Source organism: Lactuca saligna, chromosome 4 (assembly GCF_052625555.1).
Source record: "Lactuca saligna cultivar CGN05327 chromosome 4, ASM5262555v1, whole genome shotgun sequence".
NCBI lineage: Eukaryota > Viridiplantae > Streptophyta > Magnoliopsida > Asterales > Asteraceae > Lactuca > Lactuca saligna.
In genome coordinates, this window is record NC_136420.1 from 71,995,740 (window position 1) to 72,020,701 (window position 24,962).

At 33.1% G+C, this 24,962-nt stretch overlaps 1 protein-coding gene across 2 annotated transcripts; it reads right to left on the reverse strand.

Moving 5' to 3' along the window:
* Positions 1-2,087: 2,087 nt before the first annotated feature.
* Positions 2,088-15,541, reverse strand: LOC145038612 (alpha-farnesene synthase-like). 2 transcript variants are annotated; one of them, XM_078986916.1, is made up of 7 exons: positions 15,396-15,541; positions 15,045-15,315; positions 11,863-12,223; positions 11,507-11,725; positions 3,720-3,858; positions 3,362-3,610; positions 2,088-2,478 (listed from the first exon to the last, which is right to left on the reverse strand). In XM_078986916.1, the coding sequence occupies exons 1-7, from the start codon at positions 15,507-15,509 to the stop codon at positions 2,194-2,196; spliced, it is 1,638 nt and encodes a 545-aa protein (XP_078843042.1). In that variant the 5' UTR covers positions 15,510-15,541; the 3' UTR covers positions 2,088-2,193. The 2 variants fall into 2 exon arrangements, with proteins under 2 accessions (XP_078843042.1, XP_078843043.1); XM_078986917.1 differs by having other exon boundaries at positions 2,342-2,496.
* Between the last annotated feature and the right edge of the window lie 9,421 nt (positions 15,542-24,962).

Consider the following 24,962-nt stretch of genomic DNA (forward strand, 5'->3'; position numbering starts at 1 on the left):
TCTTTTACATAAAATACTCGGTAGGCTTCCTATGCCTAATGTACTGTTTTGACATGTGTTCTGATTATAAACAATAATTGGTGAGTTTTAAGATGGAAGAGCTTTGGGATGTTTAGAATACTATTTAAAATATTATTTGATGTCGGGTTTGAAATAAGTTACATACATTACGATGTCTCTTGTATGCATTCTTATGCCATGGTATAAACCTTTTGACAACAAGCTTTTTATTAGGTAAGACACTTTGAAGTTTCGGATTATTTCTGCAACTTAAAACTTAAATGCTTTTCTCACTAATTTTTAAACTACTATCAAACTACCCATACAATGTCTTAACTTAACTCTTTTTGATGAAGTAGATTTTTTTTTCTTTAAAGATTTATAGTAAGTAGGAGTAAAAACTCATACCTCAATTTGTTTGTTTGGGTGTTAAAGTCCCTTTTCGCTTTTGCTTATTTCATTGTAATGACTTAAAAAGGTAACGAAGTTTTAAAAGTGTACAAAAACGACCATTGTTGTTTTTTTTGTACACAAAATACCATTTTACCGGCTATTGTAGGTTATCCAGTTTCCAAATATTCAAAAAATACCATTGTTGTTTTTTTAGTACAAAAAATACCATTAATGTTACTATTTGTACACAGAATACCAACAAAATACACGTGTGTTCAACTAAAACATTCTAGTAACCAGGTACTTCAGGTAAATGGGATGAGATGAGCGTAATCAGCAAGTGTTTGTTTAATTTTTGTTGAAATTGTTGGAAAAGATCTTACTTCCACTGTATGATCAGTTGAACAAGATTACAGGTGATGCTTCGGCTGATAAATTTTTCTTCAAATCCATGATGAGAAGAGCTTAATCAACAAGTACTTGTTCGGCTGTTAGATAGGCTGAAGTAGAAGCATTCTTGTATGCCTCTTTCTGGCTTCCATATAGCATCGATTCACCATAATATCGATGCTAGATCAAATCATGCAGCTTTTGATAAATTGTATTATTAAAGGTCTGCAAGTGAACAAATTAATGTAGAGTAGAGTGATTAGGGATTTTACTTCGGGGAAGATGACCATGGCACCAAAACGAGGGGCGAGTTCCCAAACGAAGTCGGTGTTAGCAGCGAACCATTCGATGTCGCCTTCGTTGCCGCAATAAAGGAAGATTGGGCCCAAACGACTAGGGCCTGGGGCCACCCAGTGATCGGAGTTGATGAGATAATGTTGTTGGAACTTGGGAAGATCATTGAAATTGAAATGATCAAGAGTCTAATCAAAGTATCGTGTCTCGTAAGTGTACTTCGGCTGAACAAGAATTTTTGGGTTTGGAGAAGCCGTGGGGATTTGCCGAGAAACGGAGGTGGTCGGTGAGATTCCGGCATTGATGAAAGTAGGCAGATGATTAGGAGGAAGAATAAGAAAAAGGGTTTTGCCATGGTGGTGGAGGGTGGCAATGAACAACAGTAGTGGTCGAAATGAACTGGAGGGTTCTTTATAAAAAGTAGCTAAATTTCCATTACATTCAAAGAAGGAAAAATGACTTAAAAAGGTAACGAAGTTTCAAAAATGTACAAAAAAGACCATTGTTTTTTTTTGTACACAAAATACCATTTTACCGGCTATTGTAGGTTACCCACAAGGTATTATTTGAACACATGTGTACTTCATTGGTATTTTGTGTATAAAAAATATACTTTAATGGTATTTTAAATACTAAAAATAAAATAATGATATTTTTTGTACATTTTTGAAACTTCATTACCTTTTTAAGTCATTATCCCTAATGAATTTTGCTAGCCGATAGCTACTATTTTATAACATTGTCGATTTGTAGACCCTGACACTCTTGCAAAGTTAATTATTCTTTTAGTATGCTATGTACTCTTTGTAGATCTCAAAAACTTCACACTCCGATAATTATTTTTCCTCCAAAAGCAATACATAAGCAAATATCAAAACTTATCAAATATTAACAATTTTAAGTGGGAATGTATTGTTTTTATGACCATCAAACTAAATTTTATATCATACATTACATGCTTTACCAATCAAACATGACTATTTAAGAAAGGCCCTCAATGCTCATAACACTTTTCAATTGTAAATAAGGATTAATGTTCCTTCTTTTTAGTTTTCTTATATTTAATTTTTAGACCACATCACCTATCCTTAACCAAAATAAATAGAATTTGACCAACTAATCAACTGCAAGAGGATGAACTAAAAGAACTAGAACTTGATCTCTAGTCTCACGATCTTGGACGCCAAATCCATCTCCATTATGGTATATAAAATGTGCAACTCGAGCCATATTAGTAATATGCTTAATAGATGGGGATAATGACGTAGATATGCTGTTGATTTGGGTCCATATATCGGTAATCATGCTTTTAATGTACTTCTTCGCAACCTCTTCTGTAACATTTGCTTTGGTCATATGACATATGATTGATGTCGGGGCATCACCTCTGGACAACTCCGCCTATGTATAAATAACAACCTGGCATGTTATATGTGTATTTCTCAAAACTAAAAGTATAATAATATTTAAGATTCTCTTGATAGCTGAATAAAATTAAAATATAGTGATATTCGTATTTATTGCTTTCATTTTGAGATTTTTTCAACAAAAATGATAAATAATTAACTATGTAGGAAGTAAAAATAAAAATGTTACCAAGAAATTCTAAAATTTTTCCATTTTTAGTGGGGCCAAACTATAACTTTTTTTTTTTCGTTCATTTTTATGTATAATATAGGTGAACAACTATGTAAAAAATTATAAACACTTATATAAAAGAATAGAAGTAAAAATAAGAGTAAATTACACGAATGGTCCTTATGGTTTAGGGTAATTTGCATGTTTGGTCCCTAACTTATTTTTTTAACTCGGAAGGTCTCTATTGTTTGTTTTTGTTACACGTTTGGTCCCTATCTTACCTAAAAAGACTATTTTGCCCATGATTTTTTAAATTATTTAAATAAACACACTCCTAACCCCACTCCCCTGACTTTACCCTATCTATCTCATTATTTTTCTCTGTTCAAATAATAGTCTTTTTAGGTAAAACAGGGATCAAACGCGTAACAAAAACAAATAAAAGGGACCAAACGCGTAATAAAAACAAACAGTAAGGACCTTCCGAGTTAAAAAAGTAAGTTAGGGATCAAACATGTAAATTACTCCAAACCATAAGGACCATTCGTGTAATTTACTCTAAAAATAAAAATGATCAAAAGAAACTCTAAAAAATTTCCATTTCTAATGAGTCCAAACTATATTTTTTTTTTTTTTTTTTTTTTTTTTGTATGTGATGGGCGGCCACTAATATGGTAGTACATGACTAAAATAGTATATAACCTACCTTTGATGTCCCTTGATCGTTGCATAGTCGAATAATCATAGAGGCGTTGTAGACAAGATCATGATTATTTTTCAAAAAATTTATAGCCTCTTCTTGTCGTTCATATAAATCCCAAAAAACGATATGAATTGATAGCAAAGGGCCACATGATGTTACCCAACCATTTTCTAAATACTCATGTAGACCTGGAGTGTAACCATTATGATACCATCTTGCTTCTGCTAGTAAGCCTTTGCAGAAATCTTTCCACTGAAACAATAATAAATTTTAACTTCCATTTCTAGTAAATGTATTACATAAAACATAAACTAAAACCAACATTTATTGTCAAGTGAAAAAAGAGAACAATTTTTTTTACCGAATTTTGTAAATGTGTTTTCACCATATATCCTTTTTCATTCAGAAGTTCGTTGGAAATTTCATCAACAGTATCATATAGAATGTTCAAGCAAAACTTCATAGGTTCTGGAAGACGTTCAGTTCCTTCAGTGGCCCACCTGGAATTATATTTATTTAAGTTTCATCAAAAGTATATAGGAACATGTTGTTATTGTTGGATTAGTGTCTAAGTCCATAACTATTTTGGTATGTACTTGACCCGATGGTGCATGGTCCTTTTGGGTTGCCTTCACCAAAGCAACTTGATTGGAGAAATGAATAAAGAGAGAGAGGATAATATGATTTATTAATATGTTATAAGAATAATATATTAAAGGAGAAATCATATTTGTTTAATTAATATTGGTCAATAATTAATTAAGAATTAGTTTTGTGATCAAATGTAATTAATTAAACTAGAGGGGGTGAATTGTAATTATGTGATAGTTACAAAATAAGGTAAGGATTATCTTATATATATGGTGAACGAATTTGAGGTGTAAATCCCTTAGAATTCGAGTATGATAAGGATTCAAGGATTATCTTATTGGTTGCTTAATGGATAATCAACTAGATAAGGATAATGACTGAAACCCTATCTCTACACCTATATAAACACCCCTAGGGCCATGAATTCGTGTATCCCTTCCCAAGAGGTTCTAGATACGAATTCTAACCTCTCACCTCTCTCCTTATACCTTCTCCACTTGCTTATGGTGTTTGTGAGCCATTAGAGGAGTGACACTTGTGACTCTAAGCCTTCCAAAGTCAATACAAGGAGATTTGGGATTGTTATTGCTACATAACAATCAAGGTAACACTATAAACTTATTCTCATGTTAATATGATTATATGTATGCTAGAATTAGGGTTTATAGTCTTGGATTCAAAGCATGTACAATAGAGAAACCTAGATCCAAGCATTAGGGTTTGTATGAGCACATAGGATGTCTTATGACCAAAACCCAACAGTGGTATCAGAGCCTAGATTGGTTTCAATTGTATTGATGCATATTTGATCGAAATAAGCACTGAAAATCGATTTTTTGAGTTTCTGAATGTTTGACTCGCCGAGTCACTTGGTGAACTCGCCGAGTCAGCTGTACTCGACGAGTCCAGGTCCAGACTCGACGAGTCAAAGGGTCTGACAGCTCAGATTCGCGATTTTCTTCCTGTTTTGGTTTTGGATAATTACCATAAACTTGCTTTTGTGATAAAATCCGAATTTTTTCATTATTATGTGATTATCCTTACCAAAATAGAAGATAATTGTCAAAATTTAGATAATCACTTGTTTTATTAGATAAAGTTTGATTATTTGTAATTTAGATTTGAATTATCTTGTGAAATAGTTTCAATTTATCCCTTTAGGTTTTATAGTTTAAATTTGAACCCCAAAAGTTTTGTTGTTTTGAAATTTAAATAGTTAAAACCCTAATGTTTTGAAATGTTTCAAAACTTGCCCTCAAGTTTTGGAATTTAAAAGTTGATTGAAAGGTTTAATTAGAAATGTTAAATTCTAAAACTCTAGTAATGTTTTGAAAAGTTCAAATCACCCCTTTATGGTTTTATTAATTAATTAAGGAGTATAATTAAAAGAGGTTTAATAAATCCATAAGAGTTTAGGTTAACAATTTAATTGAATTAAAAGTGTAATTATTAAAGTTAACCACATAGTATTTTAAAAGTATAAAATACACCCTATACTATATATAAGATTAAAAGTCTAACATTATATATATGTATGAGTAAAAGTCAGTCTTACCGTTAGTAGGCCTCATTCACGAAGCTGGTCTATAAGGGGTGTTTAAGGAAATTGCCTATAAAATGGCGATTGAATGGGTATCCACTCTTACCCACCGCATTCTTGACTAGTGGAGGGTCGTTAGCCGAACGGGTAGGATAGGACGAAACCTTCCATTATAAGCATAATGAAATACACAGTAACTAAATGTTTCACAAATTCCCAATCTTAGTTACTTAGGCAAAAGTGAATTGATGCAATTCCATGAAATTACACTTTGTGCCCTTGCGAAGACGTTAGTGGAGCGTGTGTGGTTTACCGGCACACTAAATGGTTCTAAGCAAAGGTAGCAAAGGGTGACTCAATGTTTGTCATAGTTCGGTGGAGCGTGTGTGGTTTACCGGCACATCGAATAGGTGATTGTAACATGTGAGGGCACCATGTAGTTTGCATGGTTATTCACACCCGCTTTGTGATCCTCGGCATCCCAGTCACAAACAAGAGGGGCATATCGAGATTTAAACATGCCATTGAAATGTTCAATGAATCTCAAAGGATCTAGGAGTTTTCATAGATTTAAAACTTAAATTCCTTTTTCGTTTCTCATGGTGAAAACTAGTGAATCGTCATTCACTTACCTTCAAATGTTCTGCGATTTGGGTTACGGCATCCCTCTCCCGAGTTGTAGGATATTGTGTTGGGTCCTAGCCTTGGAATTTCATTTGGGTGATTTACCAAGGAGTCAATCAATCAACTAACTTGAATTCGTTTTTCTCCCGATGTCAAAGTTCGACAACTATGGTCTTCGCAAATTCCGTGAAACAAGCATTCCACATGAAGATGATATTCCACGATTCGATCAAGGAACAAGAAATCATGCTTCACTTCCTCCTCCTCCTCCAATTATTCTCCCTAACCCACAAGTTCAAAGGCTTGAAAAGTTCAAGATCACTCAAGCCCTTTTGGCAAGTGAACATAAAGAAGGAAAGTCGGTGTGTGCACACGTCCTAGGGATGAAGTCACACATTGATAGACTAAGAATGATAGAATCCATTGTCGGTGAAGAGATGGCTGTTGATTGGGTTCTTCAATCACTTCCTAACTCGTATAGTGAGTTCGTAAGAGAGTACTATATGATGAACCGCGACGTGACCCTTATAGATCTCACCTATATGCTTATTGCTGCTGAATCAGCAATGGTTTGGCGCAATAGAAAAGCAAAGTTGATTGGTGAATCTGCCTTCGAGACCTCTGTGGATATAGACAATGGCAATGAAAGACATGCAATGATCGAAAAGTTTGATCATAAGAGAAAGGCGATGTCTGAAATAGTTCCATGTGTTGTTCCAAAAAGAGTCAATTTGCTTTTATTGCCAAGAGAAGGGGCATTGGAGACGAAGCTGCCCTATTTACCTAAGAGATCTAAGAGATGGGAGAGTCGAAACGTATGGCTCTAATTTAGGTAAAATCCATTGACTAACTCTTTTAAGCTTCATTCTAGGTTCTGAATACATAATGTGATAAGATTACAATTGATGTTTAGAAGGATCAAAGAAAAGAAAAGAAGCTTAAGGGAAGAAGTGAGCAGAATCTAACCGTGAAGGAATGGATTTCGATTGCGTTTCTCGAAGATTAGATTCTTGAGCTACTACTTAGAGTTAGAATTAGATTGCTAAGAAAGATGTATTCGCATAAGTTTTTCAATGAGTTGCATTGTGAAGGACAAATTTTTCCGCAATAAAATAAATTTTGATTTTAAATTTTATTTATCCTTACAATGGCATGTATGAAAAAATTGATGTTAAAATTATTAGCAATAATGGATTTGTTTCTTATTGTGTTATGGAAAGTCAAGAATTTACCAAATAGGGAGAGTTTCTCATCGCCCAAGTTTCAATTGGACAGAAACTTGGAATCATGCAACTTGGTTGCATGATGAATGAGAAATTTCATATTTGATAATTAGACTAATTCGTTGACAAAGTGTCAAGTGAAGGACTAGGAGATCGAGTACACAAAGTTGTGTGTTGATCAAGTTCACCATAAGAGTAACAAAGATATTCGTCATCATTTACTAAAGGTTTAGTAAATATGATTATACTTACAAGATTAAGTGTAATTTTGAATTGATTAAAGGGTTTAGATCAATAGCAAAACGAATAAGAAGAATCAAATAGGCAGAAAGATAAGAGTTTCTCCATTCTAAGAAGAAGGGAGAGTGGCTTTTATGCTTTATGAAAGGTCTTAATGATTAAGAACCATATCTCAATTGATCCTCTAAGTGAGTCTTGGTACAATTGTATGTTAAAGAAGAGGAATCAATGATTGATGAAATGGTCAAATCAAGAAGACAATCATACTTTGTTCCAATAACAAGTCTTAAAGTTAAGATTGTGACAATGAGTAAAAGGTATTAAAGGTTTATAACATTCATCAAATGTGGAAAGTTGTGATGTCTTGGATAAGACAAAGACCAACTATGATCAATTTATGAAGTGTTTTGATACAAGCTACACTAACTCTTGAAAATTTGTTTGTCAAGAAATGTTTATTGACAAAAGAATCTTATATGTCAAGGAGTCAGTGGGAGTCTTAATGGTCTCGAAAAGTTTCAAGAACAAATCAAATAAACCTTATCGATCATCACTAGCACACGAGTTGAGGTTTACAACCTATCGTAAAGACATTATTTGGTTTTTGTGCCAATCCAATCGAGTTAATTATGCATGTGAGTCCTATGAGTTCTCATTTGAATGCGTAAAAGGCAAGGACCTTGATCAATGAAAGGTACATTGATAGGAAAAAGGTAAGATGCTTAACTACTTGGAAGACGTGGTGGGCAGCTGTGCTACCATAAGGCAAGAAATCAAGATTAAGAAAGTTCGATCCATATGAGTTTGAATTTGTCGTAAACTTTGGTTTTAACAAATTCGCATGGATAGGAACACATGCACCGTTTAAATCTAAGTGTCATAAGATTTCCTCCTTCATTAAAATGATTTTGAGAAAATGCTTTCACTAAGAAAGATTTTAAAAGATAGTGATTGTAAAATTGCATTCTCAAATTCGATCATGGTTACGGCATCCCTTTCCATAATTTGAATTGTGAGGTTTGGCAATTAGTCTTAATTGTTAAGACACACATATGAACTATCTAAGGCAAAAGTGTATAAGTTCAAGAAGCCTTGATAAAAGATTATCAAAGCACTAAGTATTAGAAACATGAACTTAAGAAATTCAATAAGTATTGTTTTTCTGAAAGTTAAGATGTTTATGAATACATGTCGAAGCTAGTGGGAGCATAAGTGTTATGTTTTATAATAATCATCATGAAAGTGGGAGCATAAATGTTATGATTGTATGATTATAAAGGCACGTATTGCATAGTTGGCAATATTAATTATAGAAAACAAGAGTCGTACTTTGCAAAGTTGTAAGAGTTGAAAGGTTGTTTTTCTATAATTAAGGGAGAGAATATTATGCTTCATTTCAAATCTAAAGGATTAGGTTGTGGAATGTTGATAAATTTAGTCAAAGGTACATAGTGTGTTCTTAAAATTTCGATTGTGATTACGGCATTCCTCTTCGCAATTCGAGTTTTGAGAACATAGCAAATAAAACATTATGCGTCGTGTCCCATACGCTTCGGGTATAGGATCGATTGCGAATGCTTTAATGTTTGACCATTCTAAAATTTTCCAAATGTATAGTGCATTTAGAGGGAAAAGGGACTAGAATTGGTTTTGACTAAAATAATTAAACAACTATCAAAGGACAATCCAAAGTTCGACGAGGATTGGTCGCTTGCGAGTAGTTGGAAGTATAGTATTGGAAATTATGGAAGTGTTTCCATATTGGATGGACGATATCGACATCATTACGAATAGATAAGATTCTATTAAGAATGAGTTGTCATATAGAAAATATGGAAGTGTGTCCATGTTGGGAAGTAAAATCTATGTCTAGATTAGAAACTTTATGCGAAAGGATGTTCAAAGGAATGTACTTTGAGTGAGAGACATCATATCTAAGGAATTATCTTGTAACAATTTCCGATAGAGGAATTTGTAATATCATTGGCAATAGTCTTTGAGACTTTGGTGCAGTGACATTACAAAAGGATCGTTGCATAAAGTGTTAGAATCTAGTATATTCTATAAATAACAAGAATTTGACATTCTTACACTTAAGAAAATGGATTTGGTGTTGTAAAATGAGAATGATTGGAAATGTGTTCAATTTGTCTATTTCGCAAAAGTAAGAACCATAGGTAAACATTGTGTGCATACTAGGAGCATGGGACAAGTGTTGGAATTAAAATGCGAAGTTGATTACCCGAAACGACAAATAATGAGTAATCGATATGGTGATAAATAAAACGTGTTTTGTTTATACTCAAAGGTTTGAGGCCATATGGGATTAGTATTATTCTTGTGTTTCACCTTGCATGTTTTGACTTCCAGAATAATTGAGTTTATTAAGAATAATCGAATTATTCAAACGGGCCACAGTCGTTCATATGTTGGAAGTAGATATGAATGAAGACTGTCGTGAATTGGTGTGTGGATTGTCTAGAAGAGTATTAGACATAAGCAAATGTTTGCTGCAACGTTCATGAGTGCTTATGAATATGATTTGAGCATTGGATTAAACCCACGCTCACTTGGATCACTCCATGAATTGTATTACGAGTGATTGGTGAGACGATAACATCTTATATTCTTGAAACCGAGATGTGTGAGTTGTATCTTGCGAATCGGTTGCACATTGATAATATGTAAACGCACCAGTAACTTGGTGTTATAAAACATATTGTTGTGTGTAATTCGGTGAGTGAGTGCAAGCAAGCATTGTATCAAAGTTTATCCGTTCCTTTTATCCAAAGTAGGATAAAAGCGATATCTTTGGGCCCCTCGATGGTTTAGTGATGACATACGTAAATGCTCGGCCGGGCTAGGGCTAATTTGATTTGTTCAATTAGTCTGTCGTCATAAATCAGAAATCGAGAAGTAGTACAAAGAGAATGATTAGAAATCATATCTCAGACGATATCCAGAATGGAGGAATATATGATCCCTTATCTAAGGACACGTGTATCTGATATGATCAGAGTTGACAGCAGCTTTGGAAAGCTACGATTGCAGATCAGGATCTGAAGTCATACGCAGAATAGTTGTTAGACTTATCCAAGTGGGAGACTGTTGGATTAGTGTCTAAGTCCATAACTATTTTGGTATGTACTTGACCCGATGGTGCATGGTCCTTTTGGGTTGCCTTCACCAAAGCAACTTGATTGGAGAAATGAATAAAGAGAGAGAGGATAATATGATTTATTAATATGTTATAAGAATAATATATTAAAGGAGAAATCATATTTGTTTAATTAATATTGGTCAATAATTAATTAAGAATTAGTTTTGTGATCAAATGTAATTAATTAAACTAGAGGGGGTGAATTGTAATTATGTGATAGTTACAAAATAAGGTAAGGATTATCTTATATATATGGTGAACGAATTTGAGGTGTAAATCCCTTAGAATTCGAGTATGATAAGGATTCAAGGATTATCTTATTGGTTGCTTAATGGATAATCAACTAGATAAGGATAATGACTGAAACCCTATCTCTACACCTATATAAACACCCCTAGGGCCATGAATTCGTGTATCCCTTCCCAAGAGGTTCTAGATACGAATTCTAACCTCTCACCTCTCTCCTTATACCTTCTTCACTTGCTTATGGTGTTTGTGAGCCATTAGAGGAGTGACACTTGTGACTCTAAGCCTTCCAAAGTCAATACAAGGAGATTTGGGATTGTTATTGCTACATAACAATCAAGGTAACACTATAAACTTATTCTCATGTTAATATGATTATATGTATGCTAGAATTAGGGTTTATAGTCTTGGATTCAAAGCATGTACAATAGAGAAACCTAGATCCAAGCATTAGGGTTTGTATGAGCACATAGGATGTCTTATGACCAAAACCCAACAGTTATAGCATAGGTAGGCGTACTTACCTTTCGATAATATGCGTAAAGGTTTCCAGTTCATCCAAAGTGCCAAAAACATCATAAACGTCGTCAATAATAAGCACCAAATTGATGACTTTCGTTAAACATTTTCTGAGATATCCATATTGTGGCTCAAAGGCAACTCCCACCGACCATAAGTAACTTTCAACCACCCGATTTCTTGTAAAGCTTATATTTTTCATAACTCCTACTTTCTTCCACCAACTATTGACAAAAAAGAAGCATAAATTAGGATAGAAAATGAGCCTAGAAAACCTGATAAGATTATTTAATAAAAAGTGTCCACACATGCCACATTTCTGAACTCGGTAATTTTATACTCAACAGTATTGCATACGTACCTTAACATATCTTTGAGCTCACTTTGGTGAACGGCTTGAACCATGTTGAAGTTGAGTTTCGCTAGCTTGAGCAAATTGAAATTTGGACTCACTTTAGCATAATCTTGAATGTGACTTTTGATATTGAACCATTCTACTCTCATGTTCAAAGGAAGTCTCAATGGATCATATATTTCTTTTCCATGCTCAACATCTAACTGTTGATAAACGTTCTTCAAATAAAATGATGCTAAAGCTTGAGCCTTTCCTAGTATGTCTTCACCTTCTAAAGCTAGATGTGAAGCCTCAAAAAGGCTAACCATTGCTTTAACATTAAAGTTCATGTTTTTCTCCACATTATCTACAAACCCTTTGAAAATACCTGTGGTCAAACAAACAATTGGTATGTTTTATATACAAACAAAGTTCCAATTCAGCGTTTCAAATGAATATTTTGCTAAACATACTTCAAATTTAGTTTTCTACTTTTTATATATCAACCAAAAGTAAAGCATGAGTTGCCCTCTCCGGCCCCTATATATGCTCTTTTTTCTGTACATTTCCCTTCTAGTGATCTTTAAAAGTTTAATCCACCAGGTTATTTAACAGAAAAGTGAAATTCAATCCACTATGTGTGACAAAGGTAACAACAAGCAATCGAAACCCCATAAGGACGTTAAGGAGCATGACATTTAGTTTGATAATAACATTTTTACGGTTATCAATATCAGTTTCAAATGTTGAACATCCAACTGAGGAACTGAAGCAAGAGAAAATTTAGTTGAATAAAGAAAGAATAAAATGCGCTCGTAATATAAGGGAGTTTTGGATAAGATATGATGTGTTATACTGTATATGCCAAGGATGATGCTTCTAGAAACACACACGCCTATTTCTTGTTGTTTTTTTTGTATGGTCTTCGGTTAGGAATGTTTTGATTCAATTTACTTTAAATAACATGTATAGTGTGTTGAAAGAAATACAATGTTCTGATTTCCGTCACTATATGTAGATATACTTAACTTCGGCAATTTTAATTTTATGTCTTGTTATTTAAATAGTTATGTGTATGGAATTTTCGGCAAAACTAGTTGGTAACAGGTAGCGGTTAGCAGGTACGTTTAATTTTGGAGAGTTTTGTTGAAAGCTACTTTATATGTAACTTTTGATTTTAAAGCGTTTTGTTTAAACTAAAAGCTAAATGCTCTTACCGCTGAACAAAAGTTTTTTCTTTTTTACTAGCGTTTTCTTAGAAGCTAGAAGCCAAAAGTTCTCAAACGTTATGTATCAAAAACGCTCTTGATATATTTTCCCATATTGATAGGGTTAATGAAGGACCTATCACTTCTGTATCCATTCTTAGCCCCTCTAATTAAAATTTCTTTCGCGCCAACCTATACAATCGTATAGTAGGTATTTCTGCATGCCAACTTATACAATATGTCGTGTAGTACGATACTAGACAATGGGGCTTTATGGTTTTTGAAAGGTTGGAGATAGTGGTGAGCATCTGGTTACCTTTCAAATTTCAATGCCATTGCTAAGAACAGAAACCGTATGGTTAATTGTGCAGAAAAAGATAGAAAGTTGGTCGTCTATAATGCAACTTGTATAGGAGTTGAACAAGGTGATTAGGATTGAATGATCGAATAGGAGGTTTAATAGAGAGAATAAATTAAATGGTGAGTATGATTGAATATGTGATTAATGAATTAGTGTTATAAATAAAGTTAGAATAAGAATAGCTGATGTATCAATTCCTTGACCTCTATAAAATAGGAGGATGAGAATAAAAAAATCGAAGATAATACAAAATGAATAATGAGTGGCCAATGAATCTCTAGAAGCATAATCTCAAGTTCTCAACTATACGACAACATTAGGTAACCTATTAGGTAACCTCATGCTACGAGTGTACCCTTGATATATATATATATATATATATATATATATATATATATATATATATATATATATATATATATATATATATATATATATATATATTCCTTGACCTCTATTTGAGAATAAAAAAATTGAAGATAATAAATCTATATTGGACAAATAATCACTTTTAAAGTAGGAGGATGAGAATAAAAAATTTGAAGATAATACAAAATGAATAATGAGTGGCCAATGAATGTCTAGAAGCATAATCTCAAGTTCTCAACTATACGACAACATTAGGTAACTTATTGGGTAAACTCATGCTACGAGTGTACCCTTGAGATATATATATATATATATATATATATATATATATATATATATATATATATATATATATATATATATATATATATATATATATATATATATATAAAATGTTATGTTAATTTGAGACCATCTATATTTTGTAACGCCGTGAGAGGCATTTTTTTTTTTTTTTTAATTAATTCAAGTTTCGAAAATAATATTTAAAAAAAGAATTTTTGGATTTTTCCATTTATTTGGTATTTTAAAATTATTTTTTAAAATATGTACAGTATAATATTCTATTAAAATATTTCAAGTATATTTAAAAAAAAACGAGATTTTTTTTTAATTTTTTTTAGTTAATTCAAATTTCGAAAATAATATTTAAAAAAAGAATTTTTAGATTTTTCCATTTATTTTGCATTTTAAAATTATTTTTTAGAATATGTATAGTGTAATAGTCTATTAGAATATTTCACGTATTTTAAAAAAAATGGGATTTATTTTTTATTTTTTTAATTTTTTTAAGTTAATTCAGGTTCCGAAAATCATATTTAAAAAAAGAATTTTTAGATTTTTCCATTTATTTTGCATTTTAAAATTATTTTTAGAATATTTCAGTGTAATATTCTATAAGAATATTTCACGTATTTTTCAAAAAAAAAACAGGATGTGTTTTTTATTTACTTTTTTTATTTTTCTTAGTTAATTCAAGTTCCGAAAATAATATCTAAAAAAAGAATTTTTGGATTTTTCCATTTATTTTGAATTTTAAAATTATTTTTAGATTTGATCTCATAAAATTAGAATGGTCTCAAATGAACCTGAACCTATATATATATATATATATATATATATATATATATATATATATATATATATATATATATATATATATATATATCATATTTAATATTATATATATTGCATATAAAAATATGATCATTATAATGATAACATTTTGACGTTAAAGTTCAATATAACCGGTGTATTAACTATGGGTGTACCTTGGGAAATATTGAACCCATGCAACCTCAGTATCCTAAAGCAAAGAGAAGTGCCATAAAGATCCGATTCTATGTTGACATTGCCGTTTCCATCCTTAAATGATTGAAAGCTATCTATAACTCCATTTATTTCCTTCTGAAAATACGTTGTCAACCCTAACTTTGAAATGTTATCTATTAGTTCTAACTTCGCCACAGGTTCTAAGCTTTCAACAAATAAACTCTTAACTTCTTCTCTGGCCTTCTGGACTTGTAGTCTATATTCTTCTTCCTGCATACAAAAAAGCTTTCTAGAACTCTATTTTGAAAAGGTAATCAAGGATAAATTGTCATACAGAAAGATATTATTACATGAAATTCCGATTGGAGAGATTGTAGGAAGTCGTAATTCCAAATGTTTGGTTTGTAATCAGCAGAGCGCCTTTCAGAAAATTGATTGGTGATTCCAATCGCCTCAGTGGTCATGTTCAATTGTTGTTTGTGCAAACGTGTATATATCTTATTTACACTACTAGATATTTGCATGAAACAAGTGATATTTATAGTAGCGTACTAGCGTCGGTTTATTAGATCGTGTAATACTCTGCATGGTTAAACATTAGTTCGGGGCGGGCCAGTAGAAAACTAGTGCGTTTATTTGTCTTGATAGGTGGAATATGGGCCATGCCAGTTTATATCTTTTCTTATTTTTGTTTATTTAATTTCATGTTCACACTCTGTCTAACATGTATAAATGTATTTTAACGTGGAAAACATAGAAAATTTAAAATTATATACGTAAGAAGAAGTTAGGAAAATACTCATTCTTAAGATATCTGGACATTTCGCTGTCAAAAATCAAAATTTGAGAATTACAAAAAAAATCAATAACGCCAATATGTTATAACGTAGAAATGTTTGTCAACTTTAAGTTATTCACTTTTAGTGTTAATTCCTCTGGAACAATCCTTGCTTATCATTTTTTATCATTTTCATATGGATTTGCATACTCGATCGACAATAAGTTGTAGTTTATGTTAGAAATAGGGGATGAACAGATTGCTTGAATTTTCTGAAAGTCGTGATTCACTATCAAATTAAAGTATTTCGATGGTACAAATCGAACACTTAATTTAATAAAATTTATAGATTATGAAATTAGAGAATGTATGTGAAATGTTCTTAAAAAAATGTACTAGAAAATGACCAAAAAACGGTTATATAATTATTGTCTGAAAACCATCACAATATAGTTCCAAACTATCATAAAACCGCCATACATGTCATAAAAACAGATCTCAGCTCGACCTCAGTCAGGGGATCTACCATTAGACCCCGCCAGGGGTTGTCGCCCCTTGGACCCTGCTCCTAAAGGGCCCTGCCCCCGGACCCCCGTTCGTTTAGAGGGCTTCTCCCTAAAATAACAATGTACTTTGAATCTTGAAAACTTGAACAAGTGTGCACTTCTGTACCATCCTAACTTGTTCAATATTCAACAACATTACTTTTTATCAACAAATTTAATCCTATTACACTTAAATAATATTGATGATTTTAAATCACCAACAATTTATATGATTTAAGTTTAATCGGAGTTCAAATTAAACTTCAAAATATGGAAAAGATAACATTTTGTTTTTTATTTTTGTTTTGTTTTGTTTTGTTTTTGTGTGATCAATTGATTTAGTATTTAAATAAACTTCTTGATTTACTATTCGTTTTTAATTTATGTAATAGTGATAATCACATGTGCCTAATTAAATAGAGTCCTAAGATTATAGGGTACGGGCCGTTAACCCCCATTTTTTCTATGTGGATAGTATTTAACACGACTACACCACCCCAACCACCCATTGTGTTGTGAGCCATTGTCATGGTAATGAGTTGCAATGCGTATTTAGCCAATAAATTCGAACACTTTTTCTAAATTAAATATGATGCTAGAGGTAAGCGATGATCTATAGGGTTGCAGAAATGTGATGCAGCAATTAAGCTTATGGGTATGGGGAAGTCGCCTGAGTCCAGGGTTCTAAAAAGCTTTCCATGGCTTGCCACAATTCCAAGGCTTGTAGTTGCTGCCGAGCTTTGACAAATTGTCGCGTTAAGTCATATATGTATATAAAAATGAATAATACTAGAATATATATATATATATATATATATATATATATATATATATATATATATATACCAATTTGCCGCCTTACGGCACGCCTTACAAACGACGTGACTCGGCATAGCTCGAAAAGCTTGAAGCTTAACATTGTCGCCAAGTGACGCCTTACGTTATTTAGAACATTTCCTGAGTCTATTGATGATTATATAAGAATGTCTAAGAGAACTGCAAGAGAAAGTTTATATATATTGGCGAGAGGTATTGTTGAAACCTTCAGTGATGATTATTTGTTCAAACCTTCGTTGAATGATATGCAACAACTATATGTAGCACATGAAGATATACATGCTTTTCCAGGTATTCTTGGAAGCATTGATTGCACACACTGGAACTGAATAAATCATCCCATCGCGTGGAAAGGCTAGTATGCAAGTGTTCATCATGGAACGCCTTCGTTGGTATTAGAGACAGTTTCATCCTAATATTTATGGATTTGACATGCTTTTTTGGGTTTGCGGATTCCATCAATGACGTCAACGTTCTTGATCAGTCACCAATATTTAACGATCTCTTGCCAGGAAAGGCACCAGATGCTCATTTCACAATAAATGGAAATGAATATAATTTTAGGTATTACCTTACGGATGAAATATATCCAACATATTCTACATTCATGAAGGCGTTTCGACACCCAGTAGAACCAAGAGACAAGTTTTTCAATAGAAGACAACAACAACCAAATCATGTGACATCCCCAATTTTAAAGCCAGAAAAGACCGATTTGTTTATGCTTTATTTGAAAATCAGAGTATACGTTAAAAAAAATATGTTGCGAAATTTGTTCCTAAAGATATGATAAATAATTTATCAAAGCATTTCCAAAGAAATGTATCTTCATTATATTAAAAACCTGGGGATGTCATTGTCAATACAGATCAAAAGCATAAACAGAAACAACATAGTCCTTACAACTTCTATTTATTCTAGTGGCCTATCATCCATTGATCTCTCATCAGACCATCATTCCTGTGCTATCTTGCTACTACCTATATACAAGAAACTGAGTGGGTCAGGCTTAAGAGTCTAGTGATCACATAGGGTTTTCAACCATAATAATTATGTTTATTAATTTCGTCAAATAACTCAACCCGATTAACAATTCCCATTATCCTCACCTTACGTCCCTAAAGCATCTAATTCAAGGGACCTACCCTAAGGATTTTTGTCGAGATGGACAACATTACTCAGGGGATTCTTCCGCAATATATGTCAAATAAGGCAACCATGAAGGGGATGGAGTACACCTGATGAACACGTAGTTCAAATAAACACCTACAGGTTGCGAGCCTGCCAGCGTTCTATTAGATTGTCTAGAATAATCCATGATTATCATCTATACTCCGCAAGATGATTGAATCATCGTAAACATCGAGGCCTAGGCTAACACGCATTTCTTTATTCGATCCTGTTTGTAAAAATAATACGATATTAAGTTTAAAATATAGAACAGAGGCTGGACAATTTATGTGTAAAGACATTTAGTGAAATAGAAACAAATAAATGTAGGATGCAATAAAAAAATAGATAAACGAAAGAAAATAGCATGTGATATATACATGTCCCCAAAGAACATTTGACCCAATATGGAAGTTATGTTGTCCATATATCAGATATTTGGAAGAAATTTGGTCCAATTAAAATGGAGATTAAGCAAGAGGACAAGTGTATGTGCATAACAAAAGGCTCTAAAACATGGATATTCACATATATAGGGAATTACCCATAAATACCGCCACTTCATGGTTTTCAGCATAACATTCCCTATTCTCTAGTGCTACTTACAACCTTTTTATAGTGCAACACCTGGAGGTTAGGTAGCATAAGAGACTTTAATCCCAATCATCATTCTAACTTTATATAGTGACAAAAAGAGTCTACATCCGATCATTCTTCCATGTTCAATGCAACCAAATTGGAATAAGAGACATCTAATGCCTGCGGTTTTAGATGAAACATTAGTAAACTTGACAAACAAATACCCTTCTTGTTTAAACATCGAGCACATATTGTTTATGAATAATGGATCATCTCATCACTATTTGACCAAGACTACAAAAAAATGTTTTTTGTCATATTCATTTCCTGCCTAAATCTTTATCTAAATGTCCAATTCTGATCCAGATAACTTCAAATAATATTAGATATGATGCACACTAAATAGATTACAAACTAATAATAAATTTTTATTAGAATAACCAAAACAAGCAAAGGGTGGACATGAACTTTATATGTATAATATGAATTGCTTTTTCCACTAAAGACAATATACAATGTTAGAATAGTGTCTTCGTTTTCGTCCTTGAGAGGTTCCTGTAAAGAAATATTAGATGCAAACGATGTGGCTGAGGCTCGAGATGGAATATTTCTACTAAATTTCCAACATACAAATCCTATATATAGGCGTTGAAAAGCCTAATCTATCTTTTAAAAGTCAGACTTTCAATTCTTTGTGAAATTAGTGTACCCAAGACCCCCACAAACTACTCTTCAAGTGAAAGATCACATTTTTATTTCAGTCAGAAATTTTATCAAATGGTGATTATGCATACACAACCATTATATATTAAAGTCAATATATACCATAAGCCACATAACAACTACAAGTTGTAATAGCAACTTGGTTCACTACAAAAATTCTGAACGATATCAGAAATACAAAAAGCCAAGAACAATAAAAAACAATAACCTCATGTCATATTCTCTCCGACCAGCAAACCAAACACCAGATTTGTGAAAATTTTAACATACTTTCAAATGTTAAATCCCTATAAATTATGGTCAGCAAAATGGAATTAGAGATTTTTGAATCCTCCCAACAAATCCCAAGATAAAGTGCAAATGCAATCGTTGTTGATCCTACCTGAATCCTTGTTTATTGATTTCTTTCTCGATTGGCTTTTTTACTTGCTATCCAAGCCAATTGAGCAATGACATATGCAAGAAATAACACCCAAGTCCCTACAACAGATTAAAATAAATCAATCTCTTTTTAGAAAACACGAACATACTATATTAGAAAAAAGAATACCAGCAACAAAATCATTGAAAGATAGCCATCAACAACAATATATGTAGAAAAGATGTTAGTCATTGAGGCATTTTGTTAAACAGTTGGTGTTCATGAAAACTAAAAAACCCAAAAAAACGAAATCTAAAAATTATGTTCAACAACCTAATTCGACAATGCTGAGATGGGTTTTGGAGATGAAGCTAATCTGATATCAATGCTTTCATTATTCATTATACACTTTTTTTGGCTTCGGCTCTTCAAAATATCATCGATTCATGATTTTGGAGGCTAGATTTTTGGTAGCAAAGAAAACAATAACAAACTGTATGAAAGGAAAAATTAGGAAACTTTTTGAGCGATTCCTGAACGACATCTAGAATTTGAGCGGTAAAAGAAAAAAATGGTAGCCTAAGAAGATGACCTTTCCATATGTTGAGGAATTTCTCTTGACCGGAGTGTCGAACCCTTGTGTCCCCTCGGAATGCGATCCTAAATTACTTCTCCATTGAGGTATGTGGTGGTTTATGATCGTAAAACAATAAGAGAGAGACCTATGTGTAAGTCGTTAGTCGTCATAAATGGTGTTCTTTCGTTGAGATACTACCGTTTTCTTGAGCAGAGAAATAGGTAGCAATGGTGGTTTTAACCATATATATATATATATATATATATATATATATATATATATATATATATATATATATATGTATATAGAGAGAGAGAGCAAGACAGAGAGACGGGGAGAGAGAAGGGCCAGTGACTGATGAAAGGCTGGATTAGGGTTTCAAATTGATGAGATGCGGTCTCACGATGATAACAAATGAATAAGAGGTACATAGGGTTGTTTCGGAAAATCACTTAAGTATTTTAGGCGGGAGAAATTGCTGGGGGCGGGCTAATACAATGTTACGTAGCAAAATTGCACTTATTTATTAGAATAAGGGATATATATATATATATATATATATATATATATATATATATATATATATATATATATCATGATGTTTTGCGAATCAATATGTTCCTGCGAACACTGCGAGTTTTTTCGTGTGAAATTTTTCTTAAAAAATGACTTAGGGCATTAAGTCGAACATATAGAAGTGCATTCGTAAAAAAATATCTCGAAAAAATTATGCACACATGAAAAGTGCATGTCTGCATGAAAGTCGAAAGTGCATTTCTTCATAAGAAAAATAATTGACATATTTGCACACTTTGTCAGAGTTTTTTTTATACCAATGTACTTCTTTATGACCAATTTAATGCCTATGTCAATTTTTGTAAAAAAAAAAATTAACACAAAAAAGTTTATGGATTTTGCGGGAATATATCAGTTCCCAAAATATATATATTCGAATTGTAGTTGTTAAATAAAAAAAATTAAATATAATCGTTGAGAGCAGGGATTTTAAAATAATAATAATCATAATAAATCGACCAATGGGGTGAAGAGAGAGGAGGTTGGGTAGCGTGCCCTCACTCCTAAACCGCATCGGCAATGTAGTGTTCCGGCCGCATTTCTGGTTTCCGCGCCCTCCTTCTCACTCCACTCCGCTTGGTGTAAGGTTGTATGTGTGGTTTTATTTAACGTTGACTTGATGGATAAAATTATATTCTATACTTCAAATAGCAAAAGAGACTCATCAGATAAGGAAGTGTTATTTTGCTGAAAAGACGAATCCAATCATCCTACAAAATGGAGTTTCACCGTGAAAATGAATCCTAACCATTGGCTAATGCAGTTTGGTTGCGGTAACTAAGGCAAATTGCAGTCACCCGATTCGCTACAGCAAAATGGTGGGTGTCTCTATCCAAGGGTCTATTGTGTTGCTATAGGCTTCAAAACACAAAGAACACAACGTTCGTGCAGTGGCACTCTAATCCACCGAATAATCAAAAGTATCCTATCCAACATACTACAACCCAAACTAGGAGCAGGGGAGCCTCAAATTCAAGTAAGTAAAAAGTTTCGATCTTGAGACCTTTAGTTTTATAAACCAGTTCTTTTACCACCAAGCCAAACTTCAGCTTGTCTTTGTATCCCAAGCAATACATATATAAAAGAATAAACTTTAAAATTGGGAGCCCTAAGTCTTTGCTTAGACTGTGTTTGATATGCATCTGATCGTGTCAAGTGAGACATTTTTGGCTGACTCGGTCAGTTAAAGCTGTTTGATAAAACAATTTCGGACGTCTGACTCCGAATGGAAAATCTGACTCAGTAAGAAGACTGGAATTGCCTGACTAAGAAAGAAAAAAGATTTTTCCAGTCGTGCCCATTCCCTACCGCTACTCTTTCACCGTCTCCATAGCCCTACCGATCACGCCTTCTTCCTCTTTTCATTAGGTATGTTTTTTTCTCTACAAGTTCCGATTTTTTTTGAAAATGTATGGATTCCGATTTCTATCGATTTTGTTTTTGAAAATGTCTGGGTTGGATTGATATTGTATTCGTTCTTGACGTTAGTATTCACATTGATTTCTATTTCACTGTGTATATCAAGAATTGAGTAAAATAATATGGGCTGTGATAATTATTGTCCTCGTTCTTTGTTCTCGATTTGTTTACGCATCAGTTTTCATCAAGTCAAATCGATTTCATTCATGATTCTCGATCTTTCTCTTGTCGCTATTCAATTTAATCGAGCAATCAGTTTAGTGATTCAATTTGTTTTGTCGTAATTTCTTAAATCAAGAAATTAGTTTTGTTGCTGAATCATTAATCGAAAATATTTTTAATCAATAATTCATCTCAACTTGTTCTCATCCACTTACGTTTAATCTTGCATTATTTATGTTTTATATTTTGTTTCCAAATGTTGTGTTATGTCATCTGTTACAAGCCGTGTAACAAAACTATTCTCTATTCTTTACGTTTTTGAAGTCCATGCTTCAAAGTTCAAATTTTTTTTGTTGTTGAATGATTACTACATGATACTTATATACTGGAATATGAATAGTTATAAGTATTGATAGCTTATTTTATTTCCTTATTTTTATGAGTTTATTTTAGATTTTTAGATCTTTTTATCATTAATGCATTGTAATTTCTTTATTTTTCTTTAGTATGGATCATACCGGGTGCTTGTTAGGTTTAGATTTAGGTTAAGTATAATTTTTATTATTTTATTTTATTTTTGATTTTTGGTGAGAAAAGGCCCCGACGATGAGACGGTAGACTGTAAAGGATAGTACAAGGGAGAAGCCTCTGAAACCGGATGTTTGCCCGGAGGCCGTGCTGCAAAACCCTATTTCGTTATTATACACTTTGGCCTGACAAATGTAGGAATCATAGTGTGTGAAGAGGCGCCTTTCCTTTGTGCACTATGGTCTACATTGGTGATTTAAAGTGTCCCCACTGGGCGCATCTCTGTTTCCTTTGTCTTGCACACCGCGACCGCATCCAGCCGTGATCTATTCGCCCATCAAGTGGTTGAGAATGTGGTTTATGGTTGTAAAGCGGGGAACATTTTGAAGATGCGTAGGGTCTATTGAAGGACTAATTCTGACCATGTTAACTGATGTTGACCAAGTTCTATGGTATCTTTCTTTTTCCTTTTTAGATAGTTCATCCGAGCTCATTTTTAGTCTTGTTCTAACTTGAGGACACGTTAGGTTTAAGCTTGGGGTGATTTGATAGCTTATTTTTATTTCCTTGTTTTTATTAGCTTATTTTAGATTTTTAGATCTTTTTATCGTTAATGCATTGTAATTTCTTTATTTTTCTTTAGTATGGATCATATCGGGTGCTTGTTATGCTGCATGAGATATTTTGTAGGTTTTTCGGTGCTTGTTGTGGTTGCGGGTTGATTGGAGATGGGCTTAGTGGGCTCCCGAGGCATTATTGGGCTTGGCGGAATCAAAGAGGAAGAATCGGGCTTTGAAAGTTATTGGCTTAGATTATTTGGGCTTGTGAAGATGGATCATAAAATTCAAATTTTGGGCTTGGAGCATCCATTTGGTGGCTAAATGATGATTGGTGCATTTCAAATTACATGGACAAGGAGGGGGGACCAAAGGAATCTTTGGTAGTGGAAGGGTGGAGTGGCTTGGTTGACCAATAGCATTACAACAACATTTGCGCGGGTGGAATTTTCGTCGCGCGGGTACCCGCGCAACTGCCCAGTTTGGGCATTTTGGTCATTTGGCTTGCCATAACCCTTGGGGATCAGATCTAGAAGCTGATTCACGATTTTCCACCATTGGAGACCTGCAAGAGGCGATTTTGGGAGCTAGAAACCATTTCCTTTCATCTTTCCAAATCTTAGGTAGTTTCTTTATGCAATTAGATTATTGTTCTTGTTACTTTGTTGCCATGAGTGGCTAATACTCTTATTTGGTTGACTTTGGCTAAAAACCAATGAATGTTTGTGGGTTTTGAAGGATTTATGTTGATTATCAATTTATTCCATGTTTATGATTCAGTTTGCAATTCTTATGCTTATTTGATACTTTGATCATGAGCTTAGTATTTGATTGAGCAATAGTTGATTTATTTCATTGATTTTGCATTGGATCATTATATTTATCTAGAACAAAGGATATATGATGGTAGAAATCATCTCTAGCTTATGAATCATATCTCCTTTATGGATGTGTAAGCATTTGAGATCCTCTAGGAATTGGGGATTTCTTCATTCTTAAGGCTAGTTGATTTCTTGGGATTAATTGCTTCAATTGACCCTTGATCTTAATTAAGAAGGTGTGTTGTGGGCTTCCCCAATCTCCATACTACCTATGAGGAATCTTG

Excerpts from the sequence above, each read along its gene's own strand:
- LOC145038612 (XM_078986916.1), bottom strand. The coding sequence starts at position 15,509 with ATGACCACTGAGGCGATTGGAATCACCAATCAATTTTCTGAAAGGCGC. Across the intron at positions 3,859-11,506 it reads TTTACGCATATTATCGAAAG|GTGGGCCACTGAAGGAACTG; the intron begins GTAAGTACGCCT and ends ATATAATTCCAG. Across the intron at positions 2,479-3,361 it reads ACGATCAAGGGACATCAAAG|GCGGAGTTGTCCAGAGGTGA; the intron begins GTAGGTTATATA and ends ATTTATACATAG.